Consider the following 17,785-nt stretch of genomic DNA (forward strand, 5'->3'; position numbering starts at 1 on the left):
AGATCGATCACGCCGAGATTCGCGTTGAAACTCAAAACTTTGAAGACTTAGGGTTGAACCTGATAAGATTGATCGAAGTGCGGAACAGTAGAAATCGTAGGTGAAACGTACTTTCGGAGCTCTCGAGATCCGTCTGCTCCAAATTCGTTGCTTTGATTAGCTCGTCGATGAGAGAGTCCGCATTCGGCCTGGTCACTTCGACCCTGCACAACACGGGATTCCCTGTGCCATCCTCAGCCTTTTTCCTACGCTCCAACGCGGCCTTTGCTCGGTCCAAAGATCCCGTTTCGCTGAGACCCGAGCCGCCGGATGGATTTCTGCGAAAACAAATGATGGATTGTTGCAATACTCACCGATGCATTGGCCTCGATATTGTTTGCTACAATGTTTACCATACACTGACGCGAAAACATGGTACCCTTGAAATGTTCGATAGGAAATCGCGACACAAGAGTATATTAATATTACAGCATAATTCCTGAATGTAGTAACAATAATATCGTGTAATAGATGTGAAATGTAAACGAACTTTTTCTAACTTATGTTAGACACGTAGGGAACAGATATTTCCGCGCCAGTGTCGGTTTCGAACGCGTGCAAGAATCAGAAAAGTTTATCTCTTCCTGCGACACATCGCGTGCAAAAACGAGGTAGTTCGAAACACACAAAAATATATGTATATATGTACATAAAAAAATGGAATAATGCGAGGAACGATGCTCGGACACGAACGTAACGTAAAGGTCAGAAGTAGTGATGGGCGCTCGAATGTTTGACAAGACGGAAGTTCGAATTTTCAAATAAATTGGAAGGGTTCGAATCGTTTCCAATATTATTCGATACCAGGAGATGTTCAGAGTCTTGATTTGGAATTTGGAATAAATTCAATTTTCTGTCTTCGAAGCATTGTAGTTCAACGCTGAGTCTTAAAAGCTTTGAGATTCAATGCTGAATATTCAAAGCTTTGAAGTTCAATCCTGAACCCTCGAAGCTTGCATACAATGTTCGACCCTTCGAAGCTTTGAGGTTCATCTTTCAGTACCGAATACGATCTAATCTTCGAAGACGTGAATTGATTTTGAACCCATAGCTAGTGAGAAGCGATAAGCACGATATGAAACGATTTAAAGGCATGGACACACTTAGGGACGATGAACAAGCGAAGAGATGCGTATAAAAAGTAGCGAGAGTCGAATTTTTCGATGGCAGATGCAAAAAGGGGGTTCGTGTGCGGCATGCAACAAGGCAGCTGCGACGAAGTCGATCGTGAATCGTGAATCGAATCGAGGAAGCAAACCAATTCTGTTCGAGAATGGAGCCGTTCTGTTAATGTTAATCTAAGAAGTTTTATTTTGAGCAGAAAACGTGAAATGACGTTTCACGTCACGTTTCCAAAAAATCATCAGAATATAACTAACACACGACAAAAAATAAAATGATTATTTATTAAAATCAACATTATGCATAGAGAAATAAGCCTGACCTGGCTATGCATTGAACGTATGCAATTCAACGCGATGCGAAAAAACAAAAGCAAAAAGTTGCATACATTCTAATAAATCAGAATAAATTAGCTTCCTGAATTAATCACGATCGCTGACAAGCTCTATACAAAATCGAAGTTATGATTTCTAGTCTCGGCCAGTGTTGGACAAAGTTAGTTCAAATAAACACGTTTTTACCATTCTATAATTCAATATGTAATTTCCATTGATTATATGGTGAATTTTATCCATCACTGGTCTCGCTTCACACTGCATTGGTGATAAGATCACCTATCGACAAAAGTATCGCAAGCGCAGGATATGCAATTCACAATGAAACTATTAATCAGAATTATCTTAGGACGACTGAGATTTAACGTTGAGGCCTCGTAACATTCATATAATGCTTGAGATTTCAAAGCTTTGAGGTTCAACGTTGAACCTGAGTCTTGAAAGCTTTAAGTTTCAACGCTGAATTTTCGAAGCTTTGATCTTCAACGCTAAATCATCGAAGCTTGCATAGAATGCTTGAGATATACAATCAAATACTACAAAAAAAAGCTTCGATTTTATGAATTCCTTTCACACAAAAGCTAAATAACTCATCCAATCGATACAATAAAATAAAATCGAGCGTTCGGTTTAAATTTTAAATGATATATTTGCTTAAGGAAAACAACGATTTTCCAGACACAAACACTGTTGCTGCGAACCTTCGCACGGAGACGTAGAGGACACCGCGATTCGAAAAAAAAGCTAGATAAACATTGACACAGATTTTTTTATATAATTCATCGTCATTTCGTCAATTAACGCTGCTCATTTGAATCCGTCGGACAGTCGACATACGGATGGTAAACCGTTAACAATATTCTTTTCTAAGAATTCCCGAGTATGTATACTTTAGAATGACGTAGAATACGTATAAGTAGGCGCGAATATATGTTCCATTGTTTCATTCCGTTTGCTCAACGATCGATTCTTTCGCTACGAGGAAATCGAACGCGACATACTCGAGGTTGTAATTATTGTTACGATAAAAATAGTATCCTTCGGCTCCTTCGGTTTCTAATCATATGTACTAGTTACAAAGGAATGAATGGGTGAATTGTTTTTAAACATTCATTACATCTAATTGAACATTTGAGTAAACACAAACCGGTCTCGTAATATCATTGACATGACGTCAATCGATTTAACGTATACAAATGAGCTCTAAAAAAAAAAAGTATTCGATCGAGAGCGCTGTAACCACAGAGCATATATTTGAAAAAAAAAAAAACAAAGAAAACCAAACAGATTCTTAAACTAGATACCTGTGACTATTTTTTAACGTAGTATTTTTTCGATATCTCAACAGAATTAAAAAATGGCGAACCTTTTGCCTAGATAAGAAGTGTACTTAGACAAAATGGTTCGATCTACGTCTTCGTGGTCGCGGAAGGACAAAGCTGAAGAAAAGACACTGGAGCAACAGACACAAAGACGAAGGACAGATTAAAGAGACGAAAGCATGGACTGACGGTGGGGTTATGCTGTTTCGGTGCTGAGAGCTCGGTGGAGCGACTTCCGGTACCCCTAAGGAGGACTCCTCGGAGTCCGCTGGGCTGGTGGCGACCGTAGCCAGCTTGCCCCCCGCCCCGTCCAGCAACTTCCGGTGGCCTCCGCCAATACCCCTGCAAGGATTCACAAAGCCATCCAAACTGGAAGCAAAGCTACACCTCCTCTCTCTTGCGATCTTTCCATCTTTCTCCCTATTATTCTCGTTTCACACTATTTTAGGATCTACAGCGGATCGACAAAAAGCTTCCACACCTTATTTGGAATGTATTTACATATTCAAACGATATATCAACATAAAGTATTTTCTTTAGCGTCTTTTGACGTATGCAGGTGCCAAAGACACGCGAGGGGCTGTGCCGTTTTTTGGGTACCTTGAAAGATATTGTTGCGCGTGAGTGCGTATCAATCTTTCGAGTGATATGGGTGCATGGATGCGTCCAGAAGAAGCTCATTTCTCAAAGTTCTCGAAGCTTGTGTAGAGTGCTTGGACCTTCGAAGCTTTGATATCCAACGCTGATGCTGCGAAACTTTAGTATCCAACGCCGAGTCCTCGAAGCTTCGATGTCCAAACAACGAATTCTCAAAGCTTGCCAACATATCACTTCAGCGTGTAAATACATTTCAAATCAAGTGGATGTCGATGCTTTGTCGACCCGCTCTGCGACCTCTTGGACCCCTTGCTCCAACATTGAAACGCTATTGAAATTATACGCTCGACAAAATTCATCTTTGATAGAATCCGAGCGTGACAAGTTTTTAAAATACAGTTGCCCTTGCGTTGAACTTTTACGCGATAATATGATTTGCGGATTCGTAGTTAACGGAAGCTGAAGCGGTAGCTCATCTCGCAAGCTAGTGTGTCGCAACGGTGAGACATCGACGGCCATTTCTCCTAATTTTCGAAGAATTTCAGGCTATCGTAAGAAAGACACTTATTCTTTATAAAAATTTGCCAGCATCGATAACAATACGTTGTTTCAAAGTTCTTGGATTCAGGACTACAAAGACTCCTGATAGAACATTCCAAACTTCCAAAGACCTGTTAGACTTTTCAAACTGTACGAGAACTTTCAATTGCAGAAGTTTCCGCTTTTTCAGACCTCCACATATCCTTTTGCTGGCTTTAAAATATTTTTGGAGGCGTCGCGTCTCATCGTTGCTTGGGTGTTTGTTTCGGTGATCGCGGCTTATATCGATTAAGCGTCAAACTATGTATATCAACGTGCGTGGTGTACCTGAATCGTGAATTGGCTCGTTTCAAGCATCGTATCGAGGAACAATGGAACGATAGATAAACTTAAGCGGAAGAGAACGCAATCGATTTAGAATCACGCGATTCGTCATTTAAACGTCGAGTGCTAACTTCAAAAATAAGAAAACACATTGCGAAGACAAAAATCGCGTGTTCCTAATCGAAACAAAACCAACCAGAAGGGAAAACAACGCAGGACAAACGAGGGGGGATGATTATTTGCTAATGAAAGACAAAGAGAAAGAAAGGAAACGTTATGTGTCCGCCATCACACTTTCGTCGTTCTATCGAACAAATATTTAATAATGATTTCAGTGTAATTCGAAGGGTACGCGATATCGGGGAAGTCCGTAAAAGCAGTGGCGGTTAAAAGAGGACGAAGAACAAGTGGGGGGGGCCCCCCCCAATCGAACGCAAAAAATCACTTCGGAGAGGATATATAGTGTGTTCCACTGGAAACAGACCACCTAGATATCTTACCTATTTCGGAGATAATTTATTTATTTATATACTGGAGAAATATTTTCTACGTTAGTATGCGTTAATCTAGGCTGACACTTTTACACACTGTTACTAGATATATCGACAGCTTTGTTCGTTTCATCAAACTGAGCATTGTAATTGAACAACAGCACAGTTATTACGTAGATACTGCCTAAGTGCGGGAATATAAGAAACGCTTTCCTTCAGACCTTCCACTACTTCAACCTCAAAGGAACTCATACGGCCACCTTATTACCACCCAAATATCCAAGATACCCAAGCTAACCTGTTTCCTGGTGGAACACGGTGTCAAAGAAGTTAAGGGACGGGGGTTTAACCAAAAAGACGCGTAAAAGAGAAAGTCGTTGATGAATGAAACCTACCTGAGGGTCTGAGCGGTCGTTGCGGAACGTAGCGAGGCTCTGGGGTTATCGGGCCTATGAAGAGGATCTGGGGAGGATACAGCCCTGGCCTGATCGGCCAATCGCAAAACCGGGCTGGTCTTGCCTTTCTCGATGCAGTCGCAGGTTTTCGATATGCTCGTCCAACCTGGCTGACCGATTCTCGGCTTTGCGACCGGCGCGGCCACGGCGCTACTAATCTGTTGTTGCCCGTTTCTGTCCTTCGACGTCGAGTTTGCGGCGTTAAGCTCGTTTCGCGTCTCGAAGCTGTTCCTCTCGTAATTCTTGCGCGAGTGTCGCGGCACGTCCTGGGGCCCGGGTACCCTGAACACGCCCGCCTGGTGGTCATCGTCGTCAACGGCGTTCTCGTTGTCGGTGTCACCTAGACGACCGTCGTCGCTCGTGACACCGTTCCTCGACGCCCGTGACGACGACGTCTGATCGTTGGACGCCAGAGGGACGGCCACGACACTCGTTCTCCCCCTCGACGAATTCCGCACGTCCAATCTCCCGTCGCGGGACGACAGAGGACTCGACGCGGACCAGAACCGGTTACGTGGGTCCAGCAGCATCAGGGAGGACGAGGACGGGGATTCGGTGGATTCGAGACATGTGTCGGGTCTGTGGGGCTGCTGGTTGGTGGATAGGGCTTGAGACGGGTTGGGAATGCGCGGAGCCCATACCGGCCAGGAGGGTGACCTATAAAGATCACAACACAAATATTCAAGCATGCAAAAATTATAATAAACTCGCGTATGTGGCGCGAGATACGCCGTGGATGCAGAAGGGGGACGATGGTAGGAGAAGTAGAAATATTATATACATGTATATATGTGTATACACGAGGGAAGATAGAATCCAGAGTCTCTAGTTAAATAATGAAGAGAAAAAAAATAGAAGCGGTTGGAAAAAAAAGATGTCCTCGGAGAATTCGGATGCCTTCTCGTTAACAGCCGTTCGTTGAACGCGAGCTGGATTCGTGATACGTGTCAGAGTATAATTGTGGAACGTGCAGCGTGGCGTAAGAGAGTTGGAGTTAAACACGAGCGTTGGTGTATCTCTGTTATTGTTAAGCGACAGGCGTCGTATGTTTTCTGAGAAAGACTTTGGGGTCGTATCATGCTAAACCGATCGCGTGCTGTGCCAGATCAGAGATTTCATCCAAATCTCAGAGCTCCGGTAGAGACAGCGATCGATTCCGTGTAGAATGGACCCCCTACGGAATACTAGATGAGATACAGATTCAAGCAGTAGAGTTCCACAACGAGTCAGCGTGTCCGCGGCTGGTTAATGCGCGGTTCGAGAAGTTGTTAGTGCGAGTGTTAGTGTTCTAACGTCGCGACGATATTCCGCTGCGTCTACTCTCGGTTATCTCGCGATTCTCGCATTCGGTTCTTCAAGCAACTGTATTCTTGTTACCGAGTACCTCTTGGAAAACCCCATACAGAATATCATGCTTACTCATCGTTCCAAGCGAAACCGTGAAAGTTAGAGAAGGTACTGTCATACCAGACGAGAGAACGACAGAATCATACAAGTAGTAAGCGATTAAACGAGTCGTGAGAATACTCGAAATAGTTGTGTTATTAAAAAGTATCGAGTAGAGAACTCTGGACACGGAAATCGGGACGGTTTTCTCGGGCCACTATGAATTGACTGACGTTCTTTGATCTCTCTCTCTTTCAGCTTGGCTAAGAGGTCGAGAGGCTACCATTCGATTCTTTTACTGTTGAGAACAGTTCATTTTCTAGTCTAGGAGGGATCTCGTTTTAATTTCGTTTCCCCAGGTTGGCCGCGATGGCCTTACCTAATGTGGCCACTGTCACCACTACTGCTCTGCCTACTATGCTGACTATGGGAATTCAACGACCCGTAGCCCGAGCCTTTGCTCAGCTGACTGGTGTTGCTGCTGTTGCGGGAGTGACCCGACTCTGTGTGCGCTTCAGCTAGTGTCTCCACTGGAAGAGCTGTTGGTACGATCTCGCTTAGGGTCATGGGATCGTACGACTCCGCTCCGCTAAGGAGCTCTGAAACAATAACAACGATCAAGCAAACGGGTTGATCGGAATGCAATGTATTTCTTCCTTCCTCGCAGTTGTTTCGGACCGAGTGTGAATATTATCTGTTTGTATATATAATAAATTTCCATATGTTTCGGGTATACGTTGGCTCTCTTCAGGGGGTAAATAATTGAATAATCGTATAATATCTTGGGTATTACCATACTTAAGTTTCATCTTTCATTCTTCATAGTTTCTTGTTGTAATATATTATTTCAAATCACCCGTTGAAGAGGGCCAGTTTCAGCAAATAAACACTCGGGAATAAGCATACTGAGAACCCAATAATATTTACACATCGCCAAAGTTCTTTATAGATTCCAGAGGATGGAGAAAAATACACATTGGAGCCTCGAAAGAAAGCAAACGTTACCTGAGGTAAAGAGAGCAGGCCTCTTTTTGGGAAGACTGCCGAAACCACTGCTGGCGCTGGCTATGCTTCCAGCCAACGACCCGCTGGAGACATAGTCCTCTCGGTTGGTACACCTCTCCGACGCGGCCACCTCGTCGGCAGTCACGCCAGGGATACCTGGTACCCCTGGCACTGCGAGTTGCGTTTGCTTCAGCGACGGAGAGGGTCTGAAAGGGAGGTTTCAGTCAATCCAATGTTCAGTTTTTAAAGAGGAATTGTATAATACTCTAGGAATCGGTAGAATTTATACTCACACTTTGAACAGAATGTCTCCCGCCAGCATGTTCATTTTGATGGCAACGCGTAGCATGGAGTTGTCCTGTCGATGCCTTGCGTCGTAACCTTCCAGAAGGCACCTCGTTCTGCAGAGTCCAGCTCCAGCGAATTCGGCGAGGTTCAGGTCGGTGAAGCCGAGCTTCTGGAAGGACCTGCCTCCCTTCAATTCCTGCAAAATTAATTGCCGATTAAAACAGAGCCCAGACGATAGGAATAAGAAGCAGCGATGGGTAAAATTTTCAAGCCGGATACCAATTTCGAAATAAAAATTGTTCATTCGTTAGGATGGTATCGTAAATTTCTACTAGGGTGCCTAGCTCGCGGACACCAAATTTTCGCCATTTGATTCTTTAGTATTGGATCGGAAACTAATTTTATTGGCATCTATTCGAATATAATTTTTGCACGCTATTGGCTGGAAGCTTCGTCGACTTACCTTTCTCACGGATATCCTCAAGATGCACGGATCGAGGACACCGGTGGACGCGTTGGCACTCATCTTGCACAGAAACTCGAATCTGGCGTTCCATCTGACCGTGTGCTCTTGCACCTCCTCCCTGAAACGCAAGCGACACGAGTGAGAACATTTCGTACGGAAATACAAGGTAAGAGATATTTGTCAAAATTAATTTCAATCGATGTATGTAGTATAAGAGATTCGAGGGTGAGTGTCGCTATCAGGATGGAACCCTAACATAACGAGGACTCAAATAAAAATACTACTTGGTAGCGTGAAGGATGGTTTAGCAAAGAGAAGCGTTCATAATTTCAAGAAGAATTTTTACCTCTTGAACAAAATAAACTTTCGATACTTCTGGATGCTGCGCGATTGTGCAAAGTAAAAATATCAATTGGGAAGTTTATTATCATAGGCCTGGAAGCTGGTAACAATTTCACGGTGCGATGTTCGAGGCCTAAATAAATCTCGTGGGATTTTTCGTGGATTTTCCAATTCACTTGGCGGTTCGTAAGCACCCCGTGGTCGTAAACGTCGTCAACGGCACGCACCCTCCTCGACACGGGGTGTCGCTTTATCGACCTTAGACGAGAACCAGAAAGAGTTCCCAAGTGCAAAACACTGGGCGAAGTGAATAATAAAAGCACTTGCCACGGAGGGAAGGGACCAATAAAATCGATGTGAAAACTTGCTCGCCTCAAGGAGTTGGAGCATGTGATTAAAGTACAAATTAACTATCGATAGACTCTTTGAGGCACCGTGATTTAGAAATTAAAATAAAACTCGAGCTGCGGAGAATTACGGTAACGTTGCTCATTCAGCTTCAAAATTGGCATACAAATTCAAATAAAATGGTTTATTAATTAGGAGACCATCAACTTCCTTCCTTTTGAGGAGGGTTGAAAAATGTTTCGTTTCCACGCGAACCGAATAGCCTAGCTTAATAGTCTTACTGTTAAAAAATACTCCACCCCGCGTCGGAGACTAAGGAAAAGGTGGGCCAATTCTTATCCCAGCTAACCCCGAAGAGTTGAGGGTATCGATTGCGGAGGAATTTGTTCAGTGTTTCTTTTTTTTTCCAGAATCGTAGGAATCGTGATTATCGTTGCCTCCGCGTAAACTCGTTGACCGACAGGCATGTTTTTGTCACATCGAGTCCGGTTAACGAGATTGGACGGCTTAGAGGTATTACCTGGACGAGTGGAAAAGTCACAGCGGTGATTTCTATCTACAATAAGATTACAGATTAAACGCATCGCAGACCAAGCTCGAATACCAGCGTTGCACACGGTCAAGTTGTACGAATTCGCGGAAAATAGAAAGCTTTAAGGGTACCTTCCCACCGAGGGTTGCCACAACTGGCAACGAAAAGGCGGACTTTATCGCGAGAGAAGCGACAGCACCGATCACACCAAATGCATCGAAGTAACGAGCATCGTTTACCATTATCGTTACTTTTAATCGAAACAATTAATTCGAAAGAACGCTGACCACCGCGGACGACAGTGGGCTGTTATTAACGAGCGGATATTTCAAAAAGTAATTAACCGAAGTCCGCCTGCACGGGAGTTTTGTTGCAACAACGTTCAAGGTTAATTAACTTCAACGTCCGTCCAGAAAATAGGAATTGCAAATGAGTTTGCGGCCAGCCAACGGGGAGGAGAAACTGGGCCAACGGATCCCAAGGAAACTTTCAAAGATACACCGAGGGAGTTTCCTCGCCCATTTCTCTTTTTTTTCTCCATATAATTTTTAGGATTTTAACGAATCCTGACACACCAGGCGCGAGACGGGAGCGTAATTCTTCCGTTCCCTCGCGGAACGGTCGCTTTGATCTTCCGTGGGACCTAAGAAGTCGGTATTTCCGGCGTATCTCGGCCATCGAGGGTGGAAGAAAGGATTCGTGACGATGCATCGAATCGACGAATTATCAGGAACACGGAGGGAGGATATCCGTGAGCCAGTGAACATCGATGCAACCGACCTGCTTAATAGGCACGAATGAGAAAGAAGAGCGTAGAATCGTGTCTGCTATTCCGGCCGACCCTAATTCCCTCGTATTTTTCATTTGGCTGCGCGAAACTCTCGCGACATCACCTCTTCTTCGATACGAGAAGCTGAGGAATCGTGCGCGCATGCTAACTCCGTTCAGAAAGTTTCTGAACTGACTCATTTTAAAGAGACAGTGCAAAATGTTGCGTCATTTATTCTACTATTTTTATTTCATTATTTTTACTCCATTTATTTTATTATCTTTACTTCCTCGTCTCGAGTTCAACGTTTGAAATTTCGCAGCTGATAAAACGAAGGCAAGATATTCACTCGCGTCGTTTTATATCAATTATCTAGCGCGAAGTAAACCAACACTGTCAAAGTAAATATTTGCTATCTCTGGCGAGCAGAAGAATATTCAACGCCGCTTACGATATTTCATGGTACTAGGATTTAACGACGCAGACTTCACCTGCGAATTCACGCGGAATTTTAATTTCTCGGAAATGTAAGCGAGTACCCAGGAAGTTCGTTGCGGAATTTCAGCGAGCGTTTCGTATTTGATCAAGGGTTGCGTGTCTCGTGGCAACGGTCGCGCAACAAAAAGCACGCGCCAAAAGTTATCGATTCCTCGATAAAAGGCACGCGTATCCAGGGTATCGAACCAGCCGGAAACACGATTAACGTGTTTGCTCGCGTGTCGAACGATAACCGTGACGCGATTGTGGTTGTAAAACGCTATTGCACCGCGTCGTTCAGATGCACGTTGTTCAAATATTATGGAAAGTTAATCGAACTTTTTATTTCGAAATCAGCCGAGAGTAAACTGTAATTTTGTATCGACGATGTCGAGCGAAATTCAGTCTTTCACATAAAAAGAAATAAAAGCACCCAAACTGGTAAGCATAAACATTCGCGTTCCAGTCAAGATCAAGACGATCCGATTTTTATTTCCTACGTGAATCGAACGAATCAATTAACGAACGACTGAATTAAAACGATCCGTGAAATGGATCGAACGCGATGGATAATCGGGGCACGATCGATCGTGATAACAGGTGTCCAGGTGGTCACCGTTATCAGCTATTGCGAAAGGAAGGCGACGAGTGAAAGTACGCCGAGAATCAGGCGCACGTGTTTAGGAAAAAGCAAGGTGCACACGCGGTTCGCGAGACTAGGCCTACGTTTTCATCTGAACCGGATTGCGAAACCGCGAATGACACACAACCTGGACAGCCTTGAAACAGCCTTGCCCACGGCTAATGCAATTCTCGCAGTCGCTCGTGATCCGTGAATTATACCGAGCGATGACGGTGAAAGTCGACGCACAACAGTAGTTAGGCGAAATCGTTCGTATCCGTATGCAACGAACGCGGGGACATCTTTGGTAATTGGATGGCAGGGCCAAGTAAAGATAAAAACGAATCACGAAGTCGAAGTCGGCATAGAAAATACAAGTTGAATTTCTCGATACAAGAGCAAAGACGATTTACGCTATTTTCGTTTCATTTACCGCGCGTGGCTGAATCGATAGAAAACCGTGACCGGGAAGGAGAAAATCCCGAGCAACTATTTCGGATTCACCTTGCACGTGAACCTTCACCGTGACGCGTTGCACAATCGCGCGATATTTTACCAGGCATAATTCTTGCCTTCGATTGCGCACCGACGTTCCTTCGCAGTCTCATGAAATTATTCGACGTTATCGCGCCGCGTAATCTGCCCCAATAAATTAACGTCCAAAACATTATCCAGCTGTAAATCTCATTCCCCTCTCCCGAATCGAACGGCCAACGACTGTTTAAAACGATTTACACGATTCTGGGTACAAGGTTTGTTGGACGAGGAAATTTCACACTTTTCTGTGAAAATGTAAATGCGTGGCAAGAGCCATGTTTTGCTTTTCAGTGATTTTTCCTTTAAATATAAAAAATAAATCGCACATTGCATCATTTATACCGGAGGACATTGATTTACATTTCTCCTCTTCGGCTATGCACATAAGAATATGAATTTGCGCAAACATGCACGGTTTAATCATGACTATATACCGACGCATCATATTTGATTTTAGAAGTTTCTTCGGTCGCTCGTGCGATCTACCGATGATCCAGACGCGGATTATCGGGCCTCGATCCGAAGTTCGCATAGCGATCATGGGATGGTCGAATCATCGGACACGTTAACACGCGAGTTACGTAAGTTCGAAGCGGTAAATTCTGTGCAGCAGCGACTCGCTGAACGGCACGGCCCGTTAACTAATGACACGGACAGTTTGTCACGGCGCCTCGTGGACGCGGATACTGTCCACCGGTTAGCAAGTTTATCGCGGCGATTAACGGGGCTACCGCCAAGAATTCCCGGCAAACTCGAGGGGAAACATTAAGGCGCACTTGCGAACGAAAAGCTCCAGGATCTAAGAGGAAAGTTTAAATACCGACGATAAGTGCCTAATGCATGGGTAATTGCGAGCCCACCTGGAGCTCGGTCTCGTTCTTTTTTTTTCTTGTTTACAATCTCGAGGTATCGCGGAGACGCTCGTTTCATCTAGGCCATAAAGGATGATTTCTCTATCGGAAATTGGGAAAATCGAAGATGTCGAATCGAATGATGCATGCAACAAAGTTTAGCATACGTCTCGCCGCAGAAACGAGTTTCTTCTCGAACGAGTCTTCGCAGACTATGAAAAGCCGATTGCGTAAAGAACATTTAATTAGTCTCCAAAGATCAGGGTCGACGACGATCGGAATGCTCCCGAAGAATGTCGCACCGTTCCTTAGAAAAACGGAATCGCGACAAGTCGTTCGTCTCTCGATAACGTTTCAAAGGTTTTCCTTTTTATGAAAATATCTTACGTCACGAGAAAACGGAGTCATTTCGCTATTCACACGGCGTCGCAATTAGTTGGAATAATAAAGGTCTCGTTGTGTTCGCTAGTCGGGCGTCGCGGTAGCAACGTTGAATGCAAATGAACAGCGACGAATTAAAGACCCGATACGCAAGACAGCGAAGAGACTCCCCGTAGTCGAAATGGCACGTTTCCGGTTGGTATCGCAAGAGCAAATATACATTATCTCGATAGTGGTCCGTTGCATCGATAGCTCGACGGGGCGACAACTCGATTCTGGAAGCCGATCGACCGACGAACGTGCTTCCAACCATCGCCGCTCCGTACACGGAATAATGCGTGTAACTGTAAACGTAGCTGTAATGTATCCCGGAAATTTACCCGGTATCGCGACTTCGTCGACGACAGAGAACTGTATATAATACTTTTCAAAGCCACGCCTTCAGAAATCGATGAATTACATCCGTGGAATAATGGAGGCGATTGTTATTTGCAGATTCTCGATAACGACAAATGAAATGCAAGAAAACGATACCGTAGCGTAGGCACAGAGATTCGAACCGGAGACCCACGAGTCAAGCGCGTTTCCGAGTGGACCACCGACCAAGTAATCTTCGAAAGGAAGTCTGAAAGCTGATATCGCGATTGTTTGTCGATGATTATTTACATTTTGCCCGAGCAGGAAATTAGATATTAGCCGAGTCGTCGAGAGCAGACTGGCCGTGAACCTATAGCTGCCGCGTCTGCGAGCTGCATTATTATGTCATTCCGCGTAATCGATGCTCGCTCGTGCGAGAAGTCGCACGCCTCGGAGCGATAGCACGCGTCGAAGATCATCGCGACCGAGGAGGAAGTTAGAAAGAATATTTACTATGACCACTTTCTTCCTTACTTCGATAAATCTTGTGGCTTCTAGTTGATAGTAATTTCTGGTGCAGATCGTGGTCCTTTGGATAAAATAGCAAACTAAGTTTCCAAATAGGTCTTCAGGGGTTCGATCACCTCGATGTAATCACCGTGATCGGTTGACCAATAGCGATTCGCACCCGAAAACCTCGGTTACAACAATCGTGCAGACCTAACACGTGAAAGCCTTCGATATCTCACCTCCAACCACCCTAAAATCCTCCATTTCATCAAACCTCGCGTATGTATCTCCATAAAAACGCACCTGAATCTTCGTAACAACGATGGTATTCGTGTCGCAGCGATTCCTAATCGAGGAGGCAAATGTCGAGCGGGCCGACCAGTTTTCTCGCCCCGATTCGAAGAAGGAGCGAACTCGATCTCGAACTCGATCTTGGGAATTCCAACGAGTGCGGGGATCAGTAATGAGATCTGTCTTGCTCTCGAAAAATCAATTTTATACCACTACAACGTGACCGAGCGAAAAAGAGTAAAACCAGGGGCTAACCGATGCTTTTTGCTAGGAGAGGTCGTCGAGGCGTGAACTGTTCGTCGAGCAAATCGCACACGCCATCCATTAACCGATAAATAATTAACTCGTGCGTGTGTTAAATGTATGCACTTCCATGTTTCTGTTAATTTCAGGGAGTTCTAGCTGTCGAGGATCGAGAATCGCGAGCCGGAAGAATTCGAATCAGCTCGTCGAGGAGGACGATTATCGAGTTGACTTCAATCGAATTGCACGCGTTTGAATCGTCGAAGGGAAACGCCGTCACGGAAGACCGTCGTGCGCAGCTGGAGTCGAGCTGGGACAAAGCAGGAAAAGAAACGCTGCTTTGGAGATCGCTTCCGCCGTCGAGGAACACGTGTACGCACTAATAATAAGACGACGCTAATTATAAGCCGACAATTAACCGAGACCTTCCGCTCGCGGAGCGCAAGCCAACATCTCGGGCCTTTCGAAACAGTTTCGACGCGCTGTAACGTCTCGTTCAAGTTTCGAGACTGGAAATCGGTTCGAAGCTGATGATATTTTATTTACTCCAAAGATGGACAGTCAGTCAGTCAGTCAGTCAGTCAGTCAGTCAGTCAGTCCCATAAATATTTGTACCATCTGGGTTTATTAACGAAATTTGTCTAAATTAAACGATAGGTTTAATGTTTCCAAATAAATTTGTTTCTACGAGTGTATAAACGTGTAAAGTCTATTTATGTACATATGCATATGTATAATTTTCATTTATTTGAAAATAAATTGTGTTGCACACTCCTCGCAGTGTGGGGATTCCTAACGCACGTCAGATTTGCAAGATTATTTACGATTCTCGATTCGTAGTACGATAACGAGGAGCACGTTATCGCGTATGCGTGTTTCCACGGGAGCGTTATCAGCCGCAATCGCCAGCGACCGCGAGCCACGCTAATTATCGGTAACGACGGTCGCGCGCCACATTGTTCGAATACGGCCGACGTCTCGCCGTCGAACGAACAATAATTACCATCACTTAAGGTACGCCCGCCACCGCCGCGACGGTTATGTGTTATTAATGTAACGTAACAATTGATCCGTGTGAGACATTGTTGTTCCCTTGGTTCGCACGACCAACACGAATCATTTCTCACGACACTTGGACCGCTTCGCGACAACTGGACGAATCTTGGACCTTCTCTCGCGTTCATCTACTCGGTTATGCTCTTTGTGGGTTTCAGGTTTCAGGGCATATCCCGATGTTCGCCATAATGGCGGCAAAAGGATTCGTTCGAGTGGCATTGTGTTCGATTCCTCTTAGTTTGATTTAAAAGATTGAGTATTTGTTTTTATACGTTGTTCGAGGTATTTGAAATATTCTCTTCAAAGTACCGTAATAGTAGCCCCTTAAATATAGTAAATCTCTCCCCCACAGTATATTCTCAAATATCCTCATATAAGATTAGTCATGAGCTTCGAAACCCTTCGCGTAAATACTCTTCATTCCTCAAGAAGAATTCTCAGCTTGAGACCAACTACTGAAGCAGTATTATTGATTTCTTTGATTAATTTTCCATAATTCTTACTTTCTTACCTCAACTATGAGAGTAGACAAATACAGCTTCAATCGCACGCGAGTGATTTTAAAGATACCAATAGGAATGAGCGTTCGAGTGGACGTTGTAACATCGTAAATCGGGGCTGAACGTTGATAACGATAAGAATCCTGGAATTAGTTTGCCATTAAACTCCATATCCCGACTCTGCTCTATCTCTCAAGTGGTAAATGTTTGTTTCCACTGGGGAACGATCAATTTTTTACGCAACGGGAAAAATTAGAAAAATAGCACCTTGGAAGGAGTCCAGATCGAAGACATTTCTTCCGGGTGAAGAGCCATTTCGACACGGCCGATGCTTCCGAGGCAAAATTCTGCCTCCTTCGGACTACTCCGCTTACGCAACGTCGATTATGAATACGTAACATTGCTAGGCGAACGTACGGAGTCCCAGGAAGAGCATCGAAACAGAAGGAAAGCATCGATCGAGAAAATGCTAATCAGGATCCGCCCGAGCCCCTCCCTCCGCGAGTTTCCTGCTAGAAATTTATTAGAAAGTCACACATTTGGCACGAGAGGAAACGGGCGCGAAACACGTTCGATGGAAAGGGTACGGACATTTTTCTGAATACTTTCTTCAATGTTTCGTTACAAGCTAAACATATTGCAGTAAATGAAAAATGTTCCCGTGATATCTACCGTTAAAGGGATAATTCGTCGCGTTAGATACATAAAAAAGATTGGGCAACGGGTCACGATGCTGGACGATGCGAAAGCAATACAAATCGGACGCTGACTTTGGGATCAATGCCATAAACGCCTGGTGACATTCTAATCGAGGCTGAAAGGACCTGTTCGCGTTTCGTTAATCGAACATTGCTTTATCCGCTTTAGGATTCAACGCGTAGGGACCTCCTCATGACCAACTTAACGCGTGTGCTCTAACGCGATGAATTTCAAGGTGATATGCATCGATCACGCGCGAACACGCAACACCGAAACGTCCCACGTGTTGCCGCGACGTTGCTGCGTGCACGATTAAGTCGTAATACCTTGCAGTGCTTCTTCTATTCCTTTTATGTCGATGTACGCTTTTGCGAGAGGTCGGGAATAGGTCATAACGTGTCGCAGTCTGTTAATATTAAAATTTAATCGGTCTGAACTGCAAGTCCCACTCGTGATGCGCGGTCTGCTCCAAAAGTAAGAGACGTAAGAGATCAGCTCTGTTCGGTTCGAAACTTTTCCTACGGGTAAATTTTGTCTCTCTGTTTGCGGAAATGTAGTATGGAAGAAGTGGAGAATGCTATTAAAGCGAAATGCTACTAAAAAAGGAAGATACAAGGTGATTGTGTAGTTGCGAATGAACTATATGAATGTATGCCAGTAGGAGCTTTACAAACAGTATAAATAAGTTCACCTTCGCTAGTCTAGACTTGGTATTCAATTTTTTATGACTTGTGCGCCTCGAAGTTTGATCGATAATTCGGCGTCTAAGAGTTGTTTGCTCGTCTTTTCCAGGTCTAGATACGTAAATTACTTATACCATTGTTTCAAGTAAATCCTGTGATCCGTGAAGAATCGTGACCGATAATTAAAAGCATAAAATAAAATAAACAACGACAATTC

General features: G+C 44.3%; 1 protein-coding gene across 3 annotated transcripts in view; it reads right to left on the minus strand.

The window, feature by feature from the left end:
• Positions 1-17,785, minus strand: part of LOC128881425 (early estrogen-induced gene 1 protein) — a 46,652-nt gene that overhangs the window by 7,610 nt on the left and 21,257 nt on the right. Inside the window, exons 3-9 of one of the 3 annotated variants that reach the window (XM_054132451.1) lie at positions 8,368-8,488; positions 7,910-8,100; positions 7,617-7,822; positions 6,991-7,210; positions 5,166-5,882; positions 3,008-3,160; positions 112-317 (exon numbers count right to left, since the gene is read on the minus strand). In XM_054132451.1, coding sequence (XP_053988426.1) covers positions 112-317; positions 3,008-3,160; positions 5,166-5,882; positions 6,991-7,210; positions 7,617-7,822; positions 7,910-8,100; positions 8,368-8,488 — 1,814 coding nt within the window. The remainder of the gene's footprint in view (positions 1-111; positions 318-3,007; positions 3,161-5,165; positions 5,883-6,990; positions 7,211-7,616; positions 7,823-7,909; positions 8,101-8,367; positions 8,489-17,785) is intronic. The other 2 variants (XM_054132453.1, XM_054132452.1) reach the window with 2 other exon arrangements.

The sequence above is a fragment of the Hylaeus volcanicus genome, chromosome 8, assembly GCF_026283585.1.
Source record: "Hylaeus volcanicus isolate JK05 chromosome 8, UHH_iyHylVolc1.0_haploid, whole genome shotgun sequence".
NCBI lineage: Eukaryota > Metazoa > Arthropoda > Insecta > Hymenoptera > Colletidae > Hylaeus > Hylaeus volcanicus.